The sequence below is a fragment of the Aegilops tauschii genome, chromosome 3, assembly GCF_002575655.3.
Source record: "Aegilops tauschii subsp. strangulata cultivar AL8/78 chromosome 3, Aet v6.0, whole genome shotgun sequence".
Lineage (NCBI taxonomy): Eukaryota > Viridiplantae > Streptophyta > Magnoliopsida > Poales > Poaceae > Aegilops > Aegilops tauschii.
Window position 1 is genome coordinate 282,897,015 of NC_053037.3, and position 21,291 is coordinate 282,918,305.

At 45.7% G+C, this 21,291-nt stretch overlaps 1 protein-coding gene and 1 pseudogene across 4 annotated transcripts; one reads left to right on the top strand and one right to left on the bottom strand.

Moving 5' to 3' along the window:
* Positions 1-4,340: 4,340 nt before the first annotated feature.
* Positions 4,341-21,077, top strand: LOC109777040 (zinc protease PQQL-like). Of its 4 annotated transcripts, none has more exons than XM_020335696.4 (21): positions 4,341-4,740; positions 4,856-5,102; positions 5,184-5,309; positions 5,541-5,678; positions 5,766-5,903; positions 5,993-6,250; positions 6,555-6,692; positions 7,001-7,070; positions 7,232-7,445; positions 7,616-7,721; positions 17,934-18,167; positions 18,318-18,482; positions 18,577-18,726; positions 18,812-18,903; positions 19,051-19,132; positions 19,221-19,304; positions 19,412-19,528; positions 19,615-19,725; positions 19,924-20,004; positions 20,382-20,576; positions 20,668-21,077. In XM_020335696.4, exons 1-21 carry the CDS (start codon positions 4,499-4,501, stop codon positions 20,743-20,745), a joined length of 3,066 nt encoding a protein of 1,021 aa, XP_020191285.1. In that variant the 5' UTR covers positions 4,341-4,498; the 3' UTR covers positions 20,746-21,077. The 4 variants fall into 4 exon arrangements, 1 of the variants encoding a protein (XP_020191285.1); XR_012204903.1 differs by having other exon boundaries at positions 4,387-4,740; positions 19,615-19,834; XR_012204905.1 differs by having other exon boundaries at positions 4,412-4,740; positions 19,412-19,524; positions 19,615-19,834.
* Positions 10,649-12,271, bottom strand: LOC141042379 (uncharacterized; annotated as a pseudogene).
* Positions 21,078-21,291: the final 214 nt, after the last annotated feature.

Consider the following 21,291-nt stretch of genomic DNA (forward strand, 5'->3'; position numbering starts at 1 on the left):
GTCTATCCTTGTCAAATATAACATCTTTAACACCAAGGATATGATCACTTTTGATAAGTTTATCAAGATTTCGCATGCCAACATGTCCTAACTTTCCATGCCATAACCAACCTTTAGAAGATTTAGCAACTAATCAAGTACGAGGTTGGGCTCTCTTAGTGAAATCAACAATGTATATATCACATTTACAAATACCGGTAAAGACCATATTATGATTATCTCGACGAAACACTTGGCAATTACTTCAGTGAATAGAACATTGAAACCAACATCGGCTAGTCTAGATACGGAAAGAAGATTGTAACCAAGCGATTCAACGAGCATAACATTTTGAATAGAGCTACCATTGGATATGGCCACCTTACCAGGGCCAAGTACCTTACCCTTGGAGTTGTCTCCAAAAGTCACATACTTGCGTGGACCATCATTTTTGGCAAGCTCACGGAACATGTCTTTATCTCCGGTCATGTGATCGGTACATCCACTATCAAGAATCCCTCTTTTCCTCCTGATATGTAACTTCGAAGATTCGCCATGAGACTAAGATTCCTCATAGTCTTCTCACATTCAATGTCAAATTCTTCATCCTCATCATAACAGCCATGCTCGATATCATCATCATCGTCATGCGTGTAGTCATCACCTAGTTCAAGTGATTCGTTAGGTTTATGACCATGACAATGTGCAAGTTTATGAATTCTAATGGTTTCCGTGATGATGCTACTAATATTTCCAACATCACTCTTAACACGCATAAGATCACGAAGCTCAAATAGACATTCATCAAACTTGGGATGACTAGGCTTCATTTTATGGAAATCAATGGACTTTTGAAGAATTTCATCCAGATTTTCCAAAGTATAATTTGAAAAGCGTTCCTCAAGATAATTCCATATAGTATATGCACATTCAAAGTTTTGCAAGCAAACAAGCACATTTCTAGGCAATCATCTAATGATAAGATCGACAGTCCTAAGATTACGAACCATGTCAAGACACTCATCGGGGGTAGGATGTAACGAATCAATGGGAGCCACATAAGGGCTAAGAATATACTTGCTCAAATTATATTAATTGAAAATCTCAAGCATCTCATTTTCCCAAGAACCATAAAACTCCCCATCAAGAATAAGCACTCTATGTCTAATACTCCCGAACGTAGACTCATCCATCTTCCTCCAACGGTGGTTTAACCGAGGCAATGGAGACCAAAGCTCTAATACCAATTGAAGGAAACAAGAAGAGGGGTCGGGGGGGGGGGGTGATTAGACCCTTAACAAGTAAAAGTAGCAGTTTTTAATTTCTTCAAGTTAAGGTTGACTTTAGCACATGTTAATAGGCACACAATACATTTTACACATGCATGGCAAGAGTATGAGCAGCAGAAAGAGTAAAGCATGCAAGTGCAAGAATGTAAAGGGATGGGATTGGAGTGTGCAAACGCAATGGAGACATGTATAATTTTTGGCGTGGTTCCGATAGGTGGTGCTATCGTACATCCACGTTGATGGAGACTCCAACCCACAAAGGGTAACGGCTGCGCGAGTCCACGAGGGGCTCCACCCATGAAGGGTCCACGGAAAGCAACCTTGTCTATCCCACCATGGCCATCACCCATGAAGGACTTGCCTCACCCGAGTAGATCTTCACGAAGTAGGCAATCTCCTTGCCCTTACAAACTTCTTGGTTCAACTCCACATCTTGTCGGAGGCTCCCAAGCGACACCTAACCAATCTAGGAGACACCACTCTCCAAAAGGTAATATACGGTGTGTTGATGATGAACTCCTTGCTCTTATTCTTCAAATGATAGTCTCCCCAACACTCAACTCTCTCTCATAGACTTGGCTATGGTGGAATAAGGATTTGAGTGGAAAGCAACTTGAGGATGACTCACTACTGGAATCAGAAGATTTACTATCAGCCACTTCTTTGTCGTCTGCTAGCAGACGACAAAGGATGGTTTTGCCGTCAGCTTCCAAAAAACAGACGGCAAAGAGCTGGCTGATGGCAAAGATCATATTTGCCATCAGCCACTTCTTTGCCGTCTACTAGCGGACGACAAATCGTCCGCTAGCAGACAACAAAGAGGGAGGTTGGCCCACTAACTAGCAAACCCTAACGGCCCCCCTCTTTGTCGTCTGCTAGCAGACGACAAAGAGCAAAACGGTAGACGGCAAAGGCGTGCAGACGACAAACGTTTAATTTAACTAACTAGAGGACGACAAAGAAGTTTGCCGTCTGCCAGCGGACGGCAAAGCTGCCACGTGGCAGCTACCTGTGCAACCTAGGGGCACCTGGGCTGGCCTATTTGGACACATTAACGTCTGCTGGCAGACGACAAAGAAGCAAAGGTCTTTGCCGTCTGCCAACAGACGGCACAACACGCGCACCTGGGCTGGCCTATTTGGACACTTTGCCGTTTGCTGGCAGACGGCAAAGACCTTTGCTTCTTTGTCGTCTGCCAGCAGATGACACAACACACCATTAGCCACCTAACGGACCTAACCCTATCCCTCTGCCGTCCAGGTCCTTTGCCGTCTGCTTGCTTAGGATGGCTGACGACAAACTTCTTTGTGGTCCGCTTTATTAAAGCAGCCCTTTGCCGTAGTTCATTCAGCCGGACATGGGGCCGTCTGCTGGCTGACGACAAAGGAGTTTGCCGTCTGCTGGTTGACGACAAAGGAGTTTGCCGTCTGCCAGGCATGCCTTTACCATCAGCCATGGAAGACGACAAAGTGCCTAATTCCTGTAGTGACTAGAAATCAAGGTTCAAATGGTAGGAATGGAATCTCTTGATCTCAACACATGAGTAGGTGGTTCTCTCTCAGAAATGAATGGTGGAAGTGTAGGCATGTTCTGATGGCTCTCTCCTATGAGGAAGAGGGGGTGGAGGGGTATATATAGCCTCCACACAAAATCCAACCGTTACACACTTTTGACACATCTCGGTGGCACCGATTAGAAAACTCGGTGGCACCGATCTATGCAAAAATATGAACGTTAGGAATCTCGGTGGGACCGACGGGAACAGCTCGGTGGGACTGATGTGCTAGGGCTTAGGGCAAACCTCATCTCGGTGGCACCGACTGCATCATCTCGCGGTGGGATCGAAGTGAAGCAATAAGGCAACAGAGAATCAGTCAAGTCATCTCGGTGGGACCGGTTGCAACATCTCGGTGAGACCGAAGTGATTGCAACAAGTCATAGAGAGCTAGCAAGGCCATCTCGATGGGACCAAGATCCGTATCGGTGGAACCGAATTGTTAGGGTTTTGGCAGTGGCTATGTCAAGATGAACTCAGTGGCTCCGGATGGGAAATTTCGGTGGGGCCGAGTTGGAACGCAGGGTTTGGACATATTTGGGTAGAGAAAGTGGCTGAGAGTTTTGGAGCAATATCACCAAGCACTTGAGCAAATAGATCATTAAACAACACCTCATCCACTTTTAATAGTATTGGCTTTCCTATGGACTCAATGTGATCTTGGATCACTTAAACAAAAATGTAGAGTCTTAATCTTTTGCCAATCCCTGTCCTTTGCATTTTGAAGGGGTTCCACATCCTCTTGTCCTTGCTACTGCACTATTGAACTTATCTGAAATATACTAGATAAAACTATTAGTCAAACAAGAGATATCTTGACATTAATTATCAAAATCACCCAGGGAGCACTTGTGCTTTCAAACTCCAATGCCCTTTTTATTGAACCCTTGAAGTTTAGAATATGCTCCTCTCACTTCTCTATTTCTTCCTGGATCATCATCATCATCATTCTTGCGTCTTCGTCGTCCGAACCCGACTAATTGATGAATTGAATTTGTCAAGGTCCTTGCTCCCATAGTCCTCATCTCCATTGTTTGCCTACAAATGAGCAAAGAATTGAAAAACTACCCAAACATTTCATCGAACACAAGCGGGCGAGTGTATGTATAGAGAAGTTGGACGTACTGGGGTGGCGCTGCCCGGTGGTGGCACAGACAACGGTGTTGTGGGTTGGGCCCTTCGGTGGCGGCGTCTGGGTTGGGACGACAACAGAGTTAGGGTGAAGGTGGAGCTAGAGTGGTGGCGGTGCGGACAATGCCAAAGAGAGGTGAGGAAGAATGCATGCTGAGATAGGTTGATGATGGGGAGATTTGGGATGGCCCGCCCATCGGATCTGATGTGACGGACGTATCTAGATGTCTATTATCCATCCTACATATAGGCTAGGTTTGAGGGGTGCCGGATAACCCGACTATTTATACTGGCTACGGAGAAACCGGTTCCGTGGTGTTTTCGGCCAAGCGGTGACCGGACTGTTTGGGCGAAGCATTTGAGAAGGTTTGAGGGGTCCGGTGGTAGATGCTTAGAGAAAAAGTGATCCGACGTCACCGCACGGTGTACGGCCGGTCTGCCACGTATCTCATTGCACGCACATCCCTAGCCCGACCCCGACGTACCCGTCCCATCCGATCCCTGCTCCCTCTCTCGCTCTCGCCGCGCAGTACCAGCAGCAGCCATGGATCTACTACCGCCGGCGTCGGAGGCGCCGGCCGGTGGCGGCGCAGTTGGGGGCCGAGGGATGCGACGCGGGGTCGGGTTCCGGTCGCTCAAGCTGGTGAACGTGTCCATGGAAGAGGCCCTCCCAGCCGAGCCCGTCGGCGTCGCCTACGGCCGCCTCGCCAACGGACTCACCTACTACGTCCGCTCCAATCCCAAACCCCGCATGCGCGCAGCCCTCTCCCTCGCCGTCAAGGTCGGGTCAGTACTCACTCTCTAGCGTGCCTCCCTTTCGCTCGACCTGCTCCTCCGTTCCCTTAGTTCGTTTGTTTTGGGCGTATATCTGTATGTGGCTGGATTTGATTCGCGCGCGCAGGTCGGTGGTGGAGGAGGAGGACGAGCGCGGGGTGGCGCATATCGTCGAGCACCTCGCCTTCAGCGCAACGTCACGCTACACCAATCACGACATCGTTAGGTTCCTCGAGAGCATTGGCGCAGAGTTTGGCGCCTGCCAGAACGCTCTCACTTCCTCTGACGAAACCATCTATGAGCTGCTCGTGCCTGTGGACAAGCCCGGACTGCTCTCCCAGGCAATCTCCGTCCTCGCTGAGTTCAGCTCCGAGGTAATAATGGGGTTTCGGCCTTCCATCCACTGCCATTAACTAGTGTGCTGTTGGCTGATGCTCGTAAATGTTGGCGAGAAGGTTCGGGTTTCAGCGGAGGATCTGGAGAAAGAAAGGGGTGCTGTGCTGGAGGAATACAGGGGCGGGCGCAACGCCACTGGGCGGATGCAGGACTCCCACTGGACATTGTTGTTTGAGGGTTCTAAGGTATTGCTCTCTGTCCTGCTATAAACGGGAAATCTACAATAATCACTTGTTCCATCACATCGACGTGCAAGAGCCGTTTGTGGGTTTCAGTTTAAGTAGTGAACCTCTTCTATGAAGGGTAGGGTCTGTGCTCTGTGGGGCATTGTGTTTTCCTAATCGGATTCAATGGTGTTGTATTTATAACTATAGACCTTTGTAAATGGTATGATTTGTTAATGTCCTTCTGTTCAGTATGCAGAACGTTTGCCGATAGGTACAGAGAAGGTGATACGGACTGTTACACATGAGACAGTTAGAAATTTTTATCATAAGTGGTACAATCTAAGCAATATGGCTGTCTTTGCAGTGGGAGACTTCCCAGATACACAGGTCTGTATTTGCTCCCGTTGGCATACTTGAAATCCATTTATCCATAATATTACTGCCATTTTGTGTGTAACTCTTGACTAACTGCAGGCTGTTGTTGAGTTAATAAAGGAGCATTTTGGCCAGAAAGCCTCAATTTCCTGCCCTCCACCGGTTATACCGGAGTTTCCAGTTCCATCGCATATTGAACCTCGATTTTCATGCTTTGTGGAATCCGAAGCTGCAGGGGTCAGTACTTTATAATCTGGGATATATTTTGTATCTAACTGTGATGTTTCTAATAAGGCACCTTATCTGTTTTCTTGTACCAAAAACAGTCAGCTGTTGTTATTAGCTGCAAGATGCCTGCCGGTGAAATTAAAACAGTCAAGGATTATAGGGACTCATTGGCAGAATCAATTTTCCATTGTGCTCTGAACCAGAGGCTCTTCAAACTATCTCGTAGGAGGGATCCTCCATACTTCTCTTGCTCTTCAGCTGCAGATGCTCTTGTCCGTCCGGTGAAGGCATATATTATGACATCCAGTTGTCGCGAAAAAGGCACGGTTGAGGCTCTTGAGTCTATGCTAGTTGAGGTATTAAACGGAGATAGATTTCTTGCCATGGCACCCTGCATTAACAAAAATCTAATGGTCAACCAACTGGTTAGAATAACAAAACATCATGGGAAGTTCCAGTGAGCCAATGGCAACAATTAGTACGCAAATACCACCCTTACTTTATTGTTTGATTGTTTCCTCACTGCGGAGCCAATCGTTGGCACACTGGCAATGATTTCTTAATATAGAGAATTACACTTTATGGTTGAAAGAATGTGGTTTATCTAATCTTGAGATGTTTGACTTCAAAGTGATCCCTTTTACAATATCTTTTCTGAAGGTTGCTAGGGCACGGCTCTATGGGTTTTCTGAACGTGAGATATCCATTGTGCGTGCTTTAATGATGTCAGAGATCGAGTCTGCATATCTGGAGCGTGATCAAATGCAATCAACCAGCTTACGTGATGAGTATCTGCAGGTTCTCATAATTCTGTCTCTTAACATTTCTCCAGTTTAGGTTTTGTAGAATTTATTTCATTGCATGTTTAGGAACCGAACTATTAACTAGGTTCGGTCAAGTGCCATGTGTTTTATGAATTTATTCTTCAGATCTTAATGTAGTTAATATTATCTCAGCTCCTGTATTTTTTCCCTGGTACTTCTGCGATCAATTGTTCTAGTACTATGATTACAAACTACAGGTTTGCTTAATATATCAGTTGAGTCACATGATCCCCATCATCAATTTGCTAAGCATACTAGTGGCATTTCCTTCACCCATTGCAGCATTTTCTTCGCGAGGAGCCTGTTGTCGGGATTGACTATGAAGCACGGTTGCAGAAGACTCTTCTTCCATGTAAGTACACTCGCGTGCTACCTAGTGTAAGAGTTCATTTTTAGGCTTTGTTATGCTATTCAATTTTCTTTTCAATGAATTCATTGCTTTTCAGTTTACAGTGTTATTCTGACAATTTTTTTCTTCAAAATTGTCTCTGTACCTATCTTTACTTCAACCAGACATTTCTTCTGCTGAAGTGGTGAAGTTTGCGGAAAACTTTTCAACAACCAGTAGCTGTGTTATCAAGATAGTTGAGCCCCGGGCCCATGCTTCTTTGGAGGATCTGAAAGCTGTTGTATTGAAAGTTAACACTCTAGAAGAAAAGAGGAGTATTCCTCCCTGGGAGGAAGAGCAAATCCCTGAAGAAATTGTTAGCCAAAGTCCAGTGCCAGGGTATTATGGCATTATCATTTTCTTATTATACAAATGGAATTGATCTTTTGCTCATGATGAACCGTCTTTTTAAATGATTATTTGAAAATTTTGTGTGCATTTATCTTCCCACATAAGCATCATAGTATTCCGCACATTCTTACTGTTGTACTTGCCAAATTTCATCACAGAATTATTGTTGATAAAGTGGAGCACCCAGGCATAGGTGCCACTGAGATGATACTATCTAATGGGATGCGAGTTTGCTACAAGTGTACTGACTTTCTTGATGATCAGGTTAGTACTATTACGGTGCTAATACCATTCGGCAACATCCAGGCCTTTTTACCTTATTATTTGTTGAATCGGGAGATGGGTACCTCCAGACAGCGCCTCCCTTCCTGTCTGGTTGCCTGCGTGAGTGTGTGTCTCAGATGTGGCGGCTTGCACGGGACAGGGGAAGAGGGGCTCCTCTTCTAGGTCAGCACCTCTCATGGGCTTGGGCCCAAGAGACAGATCTTGATGGGCTAGGGCCCATACCGGTTCAGCATTCCCCCTCAAGATGGGTGGTAGATATCTATCATCCCCATTTTGTCACACGCCAAGTTACAGTCATTTGTTCCCAGTCCCTTTGGCAAGCAATCTGCAAACTGCTGCCCAGAGCTGACATGAGTAAGGTTGATGATCCCAGCATCAAGTTTCTCCTTAGTGAAGAAGCGATCAATTTCCACATGCTTCGTCCTATCATGTTGAACTGGGTTATTAGCAATGGCTATAGCTGACTGATTGTCACACCACACCCTTAAGGGTCCCTTCCTCAAAAGTTTCAACTCGCATAGTAGGTGCTTCACCCAGAGCATATCACACAATCCTTGAGATAATGCTCTATATTCAGCTTCTGCTGTTGTGTCTGCTGTTGATCTAGACACAACAGTCTGTTTCTTGCTTCTCTATGACACCAAATTTCCTCCCACAAACACACAGTAGCCTGAAGTTGATGGTCTATCATCTTGACAGCTAGCCCAATCAGAGTCACTATAGCCATCCACCTCAAGATGTTCACTCTTCGCAAACCACAAACCTTTACCCGGAGTCCCCTTCAAGTATCTCAAGATTCTGTGAACAATATCAAGATGCCCACTCCTTGGTTCATGCATGTATCTACTCACCACCCCCACGGCATACGTAATGTCAGGCCTGGTATGACACAAGTACAATAACCTCCCAACCAGCTTCTGATAATCTTCCTTATTCACTAGCTCACCTGATTGTGCCGTTACTTGATGATTTTGTTCAATCGGAGTAGGGGCTGCACGACATCCCATCATGCCCATGTCACTCAAAAGATCCAAGGTGTATTTTTGTTGGCACAAAGATATTCACTTCTCTGTCCGAGCCACTTCTATGCCTAGGAAGTACTTCAGATTTCCCAAGTCTTTTACCTCAAACTCCTTGCTCAGACACCCCTTCACTCTCTTTATTTCCTCCTCATCATCTCCGGTGATGATGATATCATCAACATACACTGCAACAATTGTGATCTTCTTATCAGTGTGTCTATAGAACACCGTGTGATCACCATTACATTGGCCATACCCCATATTCCAAACAGCTCGTCTGAACCTATCAAACCATGCCCTCGGCGATTGCTTCAGCCCATACAAGGATTTCTTCAGCCTGCATACCTTCCCTGTAGTCTGTTTTGTGCCAAAACCTGGTGGTATCTCCATGTATACCTCTTCTTGCTACCTCACCCTTCCTTGCCGCTTCACGTGTAGGTTTTCGCAACGCAATGGGCAGCTCCACTGTGTCTGATGTGCTTGCCTCACTGCCTTGCTGCTCCCCCTGCACTCTTGCCTCCCTGCCTTGCTGCTCCCCCTGCACTTGTGGTTGCCGTCGAGAGTACACCAGGGTATTTGTCTGCCATCGATCCCGAACAGGAACCTGGAGAGCACCAATCTTAAGTGTATCGACAATTGGCTCGACATGAGCTTGCACATCATCATCAGTGATGGTACTAACCGGAATTGTACCCACTATTGGTTGTTCCTGAGCCCGCACATCATTATTAGTGTTAATGTCCATGGAATCACCGCGAGTATGAGACACATCCTTCTCCCCCTCTTGACCATCATGCACAGGGTGTAGGTGGTCAAGCTCTGCAAATAGCAGACTAAGATCAGTCGGCTAACCATAGAATGGCTCAGACTTCCTGAAGGTAACGTCCATACTTACAAACCTGCGTTTTTCAGAGGGACACCAACATTTATACCCCTGCTGACTAGACGAGTGTCCCAGAGAGACACACTTCACTGCCCGAGGATCAAGCTTTCCAACAAATGGTCGGTGATCACGAACAAAGCAGGTACTGCCAAACAACTTTGGGGGAACAACAAACTTATTATCTCCAACGAGCAACTCAGACGGAGATTTCATGCCAAGTATCCTAGAAGGTGTCTGGTTGATCAAGTATGTGGCTGTCATAACTGCATCATCCCACAAGAACTTAGGCACATTCATGGTAAACATCAACGACCGAGCAACCTCTCCGTTCGACCACTCCATTCTGAGGGGGGGTGTCCGGACATGAAGTTTGATGAAGAATCCCATGTCAGCCATGAGAGCCCCAAAAGTGTTGTTCACATACTCCGTTCCATTGTCCGTCCTGAGCACCTTGACCTGCACCTGAAACTGGTTCTTTACAAGAGCATGGAAGTTTTTGAAAACAGCTAAACACCTCATCCTTGTGACGCATCAAGTAAATCCAAGTCATGCGAGAATAACAGACTAACAGTCAATAAAGGTAGCAAAATACTTCTTCCCATTCATTGACACCACTGGGCTAGTCCATACATCCGAATGAATAAGCATAAAAGGAGATATGCTCCTGAGCCCCTTACTCACATATGAGGCTCGTGTGTGTTTTGCATATTCGCAAGCATCACATGTCAACTTGCCTTTGCCTATTCCACACATAACATCCGGAAATATTCTACTCATCTTGTCAAAAGATACATGCCCCATCCTACAGTGATGGATCATCGCCTGCTTCTCCTTATCCTCCATGGTCGCAGCACACACCAAGTCCGGCTGCACCTCCTGGTCCATGTACCAGAGCCCCCGACGCCTGGTGCCAGTCCCAACCGTCTGGCTTGTCTGTCGCACCAGAATCAAGCAAGCGAACTTGTCAAGGATCACGCGCCAGTCCATTTGATCAATGAGTGCGTTGAATGAGACCAAATTGACACGAAAGGCTGGCACATGTAAAACTGACGATAGGGAAATGGTCGAAGTACACTTTACTGTACCAACCCCTATGACTGGCTGTTTTGTGCCATCAGCCGTTTGTATAGTGCCTGTGTGAGAGGGAGGATGCTTATTGTAAGACTCGAACACGCAGGAGTTACTAGCAACATGCTTAGATGCTCCAGAGTCAAGAACCCACTCTGGGGCACTCTCATTAGTAGCAAGAGATGCTCTTTCCGGATTGCCTAGTGGAGGCCCAGTGAGCAAAGTCTCCATAGACAACATCATCTACATCTTTGCCTTTGGACGTCCCATTGTCTCCTGCAACGGCCATGTGAGCCCTCTGACCCCCTGAGTGTCCTGAGTAGCCACCTCTGCCTCTAGAAGCCTGGCCCCATGAGGTTTCTAAGTATCCACCTCTACCTCTAGCACTTATGCTTCTGCCTGTTCCCCCTCTGTTATATCCCCTGCCTCTGCCATGAGTTGGACATTCTCTCTTCCAGTGACCTACCTCCCCACAGATATGATATTTGGTGGGATCTCCCCACTCCATGCGCTCAGTGACGGCAAATGTCGAAGCTGGCACAACCTTCACATCTGCATGCCCAAGGGATAGGCGCACCTCCTCTTGAGTCATCGCTGCAATAACCTCGGGAATGGTAGGCAGACTAGGTTGGTGCAACAGGGAAGCCTTCCTGCCATCAAAGCAACCTTTGAGGCCAGCCAAAAATTTTAGCACACGCCTGCGTGCCATCCACTTGTGCCCTGACTCGATTGAAGCCGCGTCATAGAGTTCCAGGGGATCACAGTTATCCTGGTCAGCCCACAGAGCCTGCAGTTCTGCCACGTATTTCATCACTGACATGCCATCATCTTGGCGCAACAACCTAATCTTGTCCTCAATCTGAGCAATGAGCATGACATTGCCCTTGCCAGAGTATTGGGTGGACAGAATCTTACATATCTCAGCAGGTGTGGATAGCCCCTCCACAGAGCGTCCAATGGAGGGCACCACGGAGTTCAACAACCACACCATAAGTACAGAGTGGATGACCTTCCACCTCTTGCCCTCTGCACTACTCTTGTCTCCTGGTTCTACAACGGTGCCCAACAAATATCCATCAAGCTCCTTCTGCTCCACAGCCCACAAAGCCCTCCTAGATCAGCTCAAATAATTTGTGGCCCCCTCTAGCTTCATGTCGAGGGGCGACATTTCAAGCTTTTGAGCCACTTCCTGTCGAGGAATGATGGCCCCAGACTTGGACTCCGCGAGGATCTTAGCGAGCTTCTCGAAAGCCTCGGCAAGAGCATTTGGTTCAGCCATCGTTTGGCGGGATAAGCAGCAGCAGCACCACCACCAAGCTCACAACAGCAAGTCCACAGAAAAAAAAATCTCTGTAAAGCACACAAACGGTCCGGCCCAGGCTCTTCCTGTTCCAGAACGAGCAGTCCAGCAGGCTGCTCCTCTTTCTTCCTCTGCCGCAGCAGCAAGAAGCAGCCGCACAAGCAGCAGCAGCTCAGCAAGCTTCCAGGAACAACACAAGGCAGCAACAGCTGCAGTTCCTCCTCTGTTCAGCAGCACAAACAGCAGCAGCTCCCCGCCGCAGCCTGACTCGCACGCAGCCCAAATCCGCCGCCGCCTTCTTCCTCCTGCTCTTCTTCCCGCTGCAGCCGCCTGCACAGCCAGCAGCAGCCCTCCTCGGACGCCTCCTGCGCCGCTAGCCACCCCAGGGATGCGAAGCAGGAAAAGAGGAAGCAGTTCCCTCCCGGCCGCGTCGCAGCTCCTCGAGCCCAGCCGTGCCACCGCCACACGCACCAGCCTCCTCTCTCGCCTGACCCCGCCGGGCCCCGCCGCCGCCTCTCCGGCGAGGGACTACGCCGCCTCCGTCGTCGTCTGGCTCGATACCATGTTGAATCGGGAGATGGGTACCTCCAGACAGCGCCTCCCTTCCCGTCTGGTTGCCTGCGTGAGTGTGTGTCTCAGATGTGGCGGCTTGCACGGGACAGGGGAAGAGGGGCTCCTCTTCTAGGTCAGCACCTCTCATGGGCTTGGGCCCAAGAGACAGATCTTGATGGGCTAGGGCCCATACCGGTTCAACATTATTCTTGATGAAAGTCACACATCTGCAATTTATGTTGTAACCTTTCCTCCATCTTTTTAGAACATTTTTTTGAAAGAAAACTCTTGCATTTACTATGAAGTTCTTGTGGAGCAGACGAAGGATCCGAAACCTGGTCAATGTGGGTTGTGGCGGCGCTGTTGTCCAGACAGCGTCGTGCTCCTCCTCCTATGGGTCAGCACCCACATGGGCCTGAGCCTTATGGGCCAGCAGTACTTGGGCTCTTATACAACACTCCCCCTCAAGAGGGGTGATATCTATCTACCATTCCTATCTTGTCACACACTAAGTTGCATTCTCTGGTTCCAGTCCTTTAGTCAAGCAAGCAATCTGCAATTTGTTGCCTTGAACTCACATACTCTATCTTGATAATCCCAACGTCCAGCTGTTCTTTGATAAAGAATCTGTCTATCCCCACATGTTTGGTCTGTCATGTTGAACTGGGTTGTTTGCTATATTAATTGCCGACTTGTTGTCACACCATACATTCATGCAACTAGTCTTCAATATCTTCTGCTCTTCTAGTAGATTCCTTGTCCATAACAACTCACTCAGTCCCTGAGACATGGCTCTATTCAGCCTCTGCAGTTGATTTGGAAATAACAGGTTGTTTTTTGCTTCTCCAAGACACTAGATTTCCTCCTACAAAAACACAATGGCCTGAAGTTGATCTCCTGCCATCCAGGTAGCTAGCCCAATCAACGTCACAATAACCATCTACAACAAGGTGTCCATGACTCTTGAACAACAGTCCTTTCCCAGGAGCACCTTTCAAGTATCTCAACAGTCCTCAAGATGTTCACTTCTAGGCTCATGCATGTATCTGCTCACAACACTTACTGCAAATGCAATGCATGGTGTGTACTCGTGTATGACACAAGTACAACAATCGTCGCACCAATTGTTGATATTTTTCTTTATCCACCAGATCACCTTTATGGTTTTGTTCAATTGGGGTTGAAACAGCTTGACAACCCAACATCCGAAGTTGCCAACATCACAGAGAAGGTCCAAGGTATACTTTCTATGAGAAAGAGCTGGCTACTTCTATGCCAACGAAGTACTTGAGTCGACCAAGATCCTTAACTTCAAAGGCCTTACTCAAGCACCTCTTTAACCTTGCTATCTCTACGCCATCATCTCAGATTATAATGATATCATCTGCATAAACTGCAAGAATGGTTTTTTCCCTTCAGACTGTATAAAATAGTGTATGGTCACCATTGCATTGTTCATACCACATGTCACACACCGCCCGTCTGAACTTGTCAAACCAAGCTCTTGGAGACTGCTTCAGTCCGTAAAGTGCTTTCTTTAACCTGCATACCTTGCCAGCAGTCTCAGAAGTCAAGAAACCAGGTGGGATCTCCATGTAGACCTCCTCTTGCAAGTCCCCGAAAGCATTCTTCACATCAAGTTGATGTAAAGACCACTCGAAATTTTCTGCACAGGAGATCAGAATCCATACAGTATTCGCTACTGGGGCAAAGGTCTCATCATAGTCAATGCCGTAGGTCTGGTTGTACCCCCTCACCACAAGCCTTGCTTTGTACTCCCTTTGTAAGCTTTTATAAGATCTTTTAGATCACTACTCCCTAACTTCTATAAGATCTTTTAGATCAAGACCTTTCAATCTTCCCTTCTGCATTTTGTTTCACAATGTATACCCAATAACACCTGTCCTGGTCTGCCAACCAATGGAAGAACTTCACCCGTGGTGGCGCCCAATTCTTCCAGATGAGCTTCCGAGAGAAGGAAGTTGTGGATCCATGGAAGGTGGCTAGGTAGCAGGAGCTAGCAGTGTAAGTACCGAAGGCCGTCCATCTCCAAACTAGCTGGTCAGGGGCGTCCGAGAGCGTGATATGCTCGATCGCCATCCAAACATGAAGGTATTGTGCAATCTCATGTATACTAGGTACTATAGTAGAAACAAGACATTAGTGACCTTTTGTTTTTCTGTCTCACTTTAATCATCCGGCCTTGATGAACTAACCATGCACTGAGAAAGTTACTTTAGTGATTGCTATCAATTGGAAGCTTGAGTCATAGTTTTTTTCATGGTGCATGGGGACCGGATTATTCTGGTCAAGCTGGTAGTTTGGGACTTAGTTCTCAATGTTATTAGCGCGTATGCCCCGCAAGTAGGCCATAATGAGAACACCAAGAGGGAGTTCTGGGAAGGTCTGGAGGACATGGTTAAGAGTGTACTATTGGCGAGAAGCTCTTCATAGGAGGAGACCTCAATGGCCACATGGGTACATCTAATACAGGTTTTGAAGGGGTGCATGGGGGCTTTGGCTATGGCTATATGGCATCAGGAATCAAGGAGAAGATGTCTTGAGCTTCACTCTAGCCCAGGACATAATCATAGCTAACACCCTCTTTAAAAAGAGAGAATCACATCTAGTGACTTTTAGTAGTGGTCAATACTCTAGCCAGATTGATTTCGTCCTCTCGAGAAGAGAAGACAGCCGTGCTTGCCTAGATTGTTAGGTGATACCTGGAGAGAGTGTCGTCCCTCTCAATATAAGCTTGTGGTGGCTGACTTCCGCATTTAGATTTGTGTCCAGCGGGAGAAGCACGCCAAAGTCGCTAGAACGAAGTGGTGGAAGCTCAAGAGGGAGGCAACTCATACTTCCAAGGAGAGGGTCATTAAGGAGGGCCCTTGGGACGAAGGAGGTGATGCAGACAATATGTGGATGAAGATGGCGACTTGCATTCATAAGGTGGCTTCAGAGGAGTTTGGAATGACCAGGGAAAGTAGAAGTGAAGCTAAAGATACCTGGTGGAACGATGATGTCCAGAAGGCTATTAAGGAGAAGAAAGATTGTTTCAGACACTTGCATCTCGGTAGGAGTGCAAACAACATAGAGAAGTACAAGGTGGCAAAGTAGGCCGCAAAGCGAGCTTTGAGTGAAGCAAGGGGCTGGGCGTATGAGGACCTCTACTGGCGCTTAGACAAGAAGGAAGGCGAAAGGAACATCTATGAGATGGCCAAGATCCAAGCGAGGAAGACAAGAGATGTCGACCAAGTCAAATGCATCAAGGACGAGGAGATTAAGCATAGATGACGGGAGTACTTTGACAAGCTGTTCAATGGTGAGAATGAGAGCTCTACCATTGAACTGGACGACTCCTTTTGATGATACCGGCAGACGTTTTGTGCGGCGAATCTAGGAGTCCGAGGTTAGGAGGCTTTAAAAAGGATGAATGGTGGCAAGGCCACAAAGCGAGCTTTGAGTGAAGCAAGGGGTCGGGCGTATGAGGACCTCTACTGGTGCTTAGACACGAAGGAAGGCGAAAGGATCATCTATAAGATGGCAAAGAACCAAGAAAGGAAGACAAGAGATGTCGACCAAGTCAAATGCATCAAGGACGAAGCAAATTAGCTTCTGGGGAAGGACGAGGAGATTAAGCATATATGACGGGAGTACTTTGACAAGCTGTTCAATGGTGAGAATGAGAGCTCTACCATTGAACTGGACGACTCCTTTGATGATACCAACAGTTGTTTTGTGCGGTGAATCTAGGAGTCCGAGGTCAGTGAGGCTTTAAAAAGGATGAAAGGCGGCAAGGCGTTGGGCCCTGATTGTATCCCCATTGAGGTGTGGAGAGGCCTCGGAGACATAATGATAGTATGGCTAACTAAGCTTTTCAACCTCATTTTTAAGGCAAACAAGACGCCAGAAGAATGGATGGAGGCGGAGTATATTAGTACCGATCTTCAAGAACAAGGGGGATGTTCAAAGTTGTACTAATCACTGTGGAATTAAGCTAATGAGCCATACAATGAAGTTATGGGAGAGAGTATTTGAGCACCGCTTAAGAAGAATGACAAGCGTGGCCAAAAATCAGTTTGGTTTCATGCCTGGGAGGTCGACCATGGAGGCCATTTTCTTGGTACGACAACTTATGGAGAGATATAGGAGCAAAAGAAGGACCTGCATATGGTGTTCATTGACTTAGAGAAGGCCTACGATAAGATACCGCAGAATGTCATTTGGTGGGCCTTGGAGAAACAAAGTCCCAACAAAGTACATTACCCTCATCAAGGACATGGGACATCTCCTTATACATCCCTTGTGACCTCATCCATCACCAAAGCAAAAAAAATAAGTGCTCAAGGCTGACCCTTGGTGCAGTCCTATTTTAAATGAGAAGTCATCAGTGTCGCCATCCCTTGTTTGAACACTTGTCACAACATTATCATACATGGTGTATGCTCTTTGCAGATGATGTGATGCTAGTCGATGATAGTCAGACGGGGGTTAATAGAAAGTTAGGAGACAAACCTTGGAATCAAAAGGTTTTAGGCTTAGTAGAACTAAAGTCTAAAACTGATTACATGAGGTGCGATTTCAGTACTACTAGGCATGGGGAGGAGGTTAGCCTTGTTGGTCAGGTGGTACCTCGAATGACGCCTTTCGATATTTGGGGTCAATGTTGTAGAAGGATAGTGATATCAATGAAGATGTGAGCAAGCCGGATGGATGAAGTGGCGCCAAGCTTCTGGCAGTCTTTGTGACAAGAGAGTGCCACAAAAGCTAAAAGGCAGGTTCTATAGGATGGCGATTCGACCCGCAATGTTATAAGGCGTTGAGTGTTGGCCGACTAAAAGGTGACATGTTCAACAGTTGGGTGTAGCGGAGATGCGCATGTTGAGATGGATGTGTGGCCACACAAGAAAGGATCGGGTCCTGAATGATGATATACGGGATAGAGTTGGGGCAACACCGATTAAAGAGAAGCTGGTTCAACATCGTCTGAGATGGTTTGGGCATATTCAGCGCAGGCCTCCAGAAGTGCACAGCAGACGGCTAAAGCGTGCTGATAATGTCAAGAAAGGTCGGGGTGGACCAAACTTGACATGGGAGGAGTCCGTAAACAGAGATCTGAAGGACTGAAATATCACCAAAGAACTAGCCATGGACAGGGGTGTGTGGAAGTTAGCTATCTACATTCCAGAACCATGAGTTGGTTTTGAGACCGTATGGGTTTCAGCTCTATAGCTTACCCCAACTTGTCTGGGACTAAAGGCTTTGTTGTTGTTGTTGTTGTTGTTGTTGTTGCAGTTATCATTTACCTTTGGTTACTTTGTGATAAGGACGTGTTTCATTCTTTTTATATGTTGAACTATATGAAGGTTGTTTTTACTGGGTTTGCCTATGGTGGTCTGTCCGAATTATCTGAAGATGAATATACTTCATGCACAATGGGCTCGACAATAGCAGGAGAAATTGGTATTTTTGGCTACAGACCTTCTGTCTTGATGGACATGCTTGCTGGCAAGAGAGCTGAAGTTGGTACAAAAGTTGGGGCGTACATCAGATCATTTTCTGGCGATTGTTCACCTTCAGATCTTGAGACTGGTTTACAGGTTTGCCTATCTTCAAGCATTCTTAATTGAGCATAAAGTGTGTTCTAATTTACAGGAACATGCTGACGGCACTATACACATAGCAATCGTATCACTTATATCTGTGAAAAGTGGGTCTATGCTTATCCTTGACTGCCTTCTGAAATACAGCTTGTCTACCAACTATTTACAACAAAGGTGGAGCCAAGGGAGGAAGAAGTAAAAATAGTCATGCAAATGGCGGAGGAAGCTATCTATGCTCAGGAAAGAGATCCTTACACTGCATTTGCAAATCGTTCACGGGAAATAAATTATGGGAACTCCTACTTCTTTAAGGTACACCTTAATAAGCTGAACACTGATAAGTTCCCAATGCTTTCTTCCTATTATTTCCTTATTTAAATTTAAATTTACAAGCTCCATTATGCAGCCAATTAGAATAAGTGATTTGAAGAAAGTGAATCCAATCAGAGCATGTGAATATTTCAACAGTTGCTTCAAGGATCCATCAGCTTTTACCGTTGTAGTAGTTGGAAACATAGACCCAGCCATCTCAATCCCACTGATTTTGGAGTACCTGGTATGTTTCTGTTCCTCCGTCTTCTGATTGTTACAAAGTAGATGCCAAACCCTTGTAATGCTGATGGACTCTTCTTTTTTTGTAGGGTGGGATACCGAAGGTACAGGATACAGTTCAGCCACTTAGTCGTGAGGATCTAAAGGGATTGCCCTTCAAGTTTCCGGAAACCATAATTAGGTTTGCTGCTGTTTTTTTCTTGCACTAATTATATCAGTTGCACACGTGCAGGGTGTAGCAACCACACAGTTTCTTTTTTCCTTTTCCAGAAATTATCCTGCCAAACACTAGTAATCTTACCCTGAACTGTGTTCTTTTTTTTTGCAGAGAAGTTGTCCGCAGCCCTATGGTTGAAGCTCAGTGCTTCGTCCAACTAGGGTTTCCAGTGGTTCTAAAGAGCACAATGATGGTATGCAGCCCTTGAAATAATATAATACTATAATAGTTTGTTTCAAAACCTAACCTCGATCTTACGCTATATTCTGCTCTATGCGAAGACGGAGGATATTCACTATGTCGGATTTCTAAGTAAACTTCTCGAAACAAAAATCATGCAAGTACTCCGCTTCAAATATGGACAGGTAAAATATCCTGGGCAAGCAAAGGCCCATCTGGATTGATTGTTCCCTTCCAACATGGACTGCAGCATTTAGAGTTTAGTACGTGTAATATATTTTTCGTTTTGCAGGTCTACTCAGTTAATGTAGGTGTCTTCTTAGGTGGCAACAAACCTTCTAGAAGTGGAGATGTTCGTGGAGACATAAGTGTGAATTTCTCATGCGATCCAGACATGTCATCTAGGCTCGTATGATTTATTGACTTTCTGGTTAAAATTATGTAGTCTTGTTATAAGAGGCTTCAGTTCGGAGTTGACACTCAGAATTTTTTCAGGTTGATTTTGTTCTGGAAGAGATATCATATCTACAGACAGAAGGCCCTTCTGAAGAAGATGTATGGACCATCCTAGAAATTGAACAAAGAGCACATGAAAACGGATTGCAGGTTTAGTTGAAGTTTTCTTTATGTACTTATAATCCTGATATGGTTTGGCATTTTAATATTTACGACCATCCTAGAAATTGAACAAAGAGTGCATGAAAACGGATTGCAGGTTTAGTGGGAGTTATCTTTATGTAAATATTAATGCTGATATGGTTTGGCACTTTATATTTACAGTTTTTTTTTCTTGTGAAACTGCAGGAAAATTATTACTGGTTGGATCGAATTCTGCGGAGCTATCAATCAAGGATTTATTCAGGAAATGTTGGATCCACCTTCATGGTAGTGTGAAGCTTTCTACTCCCTCCGTTCCTAAATATTTGTCTTTCTAGAGATTTTAATAAGTGACTACATACGGAGCAAAATGAGTGAATCTACACTCTAAAATATGTCTATATACATCCGTATGTGGTAGTCCATTTGATATCTCTAAAAAGACAAATATTTAGGAACGGAGGGAGTATCTGTTATTGAGTTCATGTTTCTCCTGTTATTTGCTGGCTTACAAAACATATTATCAGCAGAGGGACATGCCTTCATGTTTTACAGACATTACCGATCATCACCAGAACATATATTTTTCAGCCTTATTTTCTTCTAGTTTAAATTATATATTTGAAATGACGTGTTGTTGAGTGCTTACTTTCTTTTTTGCGCAGGTTCAAGATGAGGGACGTGTAAAAGTTAGAGAAGCTTTGACACCACAGGCCATGCAAATGGCCTTGCGAAGGGTGATATCTTTCCCATGTAAAAAGCAATTCACGGTAGTAATTCTTATGCCTAAGTCATCTCGTTGGAATTCGTTGATATCGGTGGTTAGTTGGAGTTCTGGTGGATTTAGCAGAGATGCCAAGGTTAGATATTGTATTTACCATGGCATGCAATTCTCAGTTAAATTTTTCACCCAAAATGCGATCATTTTGATAATTCTCGCCCACTGTGCAGATCTTGGCTGGCATGGCTGGTGCACTGGTCTTAGCAGCCAGTTTGTGGAGATACTCACGGGGTGCATTGAGATCGTAGTGCACAGCACATCTAAGTTAAGAGCCAAATTGGTAGATGTTTGTTACCATCTCACCATCAGCCAACAAATCTGGTTGTTGGTGCGGTGATTCTTCATCACGGAAGAAGGTATACAGAAATCGCTAGCTAACTGATTCGTTGCTGCGTGTGTGTAAGATTGTAAAAACATTGGTTTACTGCCGCATGCGTGCGTGTAACAGCCGTTGATTACTACTGGCACCTCCCAGTTGATTCAAATGGTAGAATGCTTATACCAGATTCAGTTTTGTCGAGATTGATTGCATGTGCTTTGTGTACCCAGGATGACAAAATAATAGATGTACCGTTTCATATGTGCTTTGCCATTTTGTATTTTTTTTTACATCAACACCATTTGCATCCTTTTCTTCTTCTCATGGTCATGGTTTTTCCTATTAACAAGACTAAAATTGTGCTTGCAAACTTCTGGGCAAAAGCCTCATAACGCATTGCTGCATTGTCCCTTCGGCCTTTGCCTCATGCACACGATTTATCAGGAGTCGGCAGAAGAGAATCAAGAGATGAATC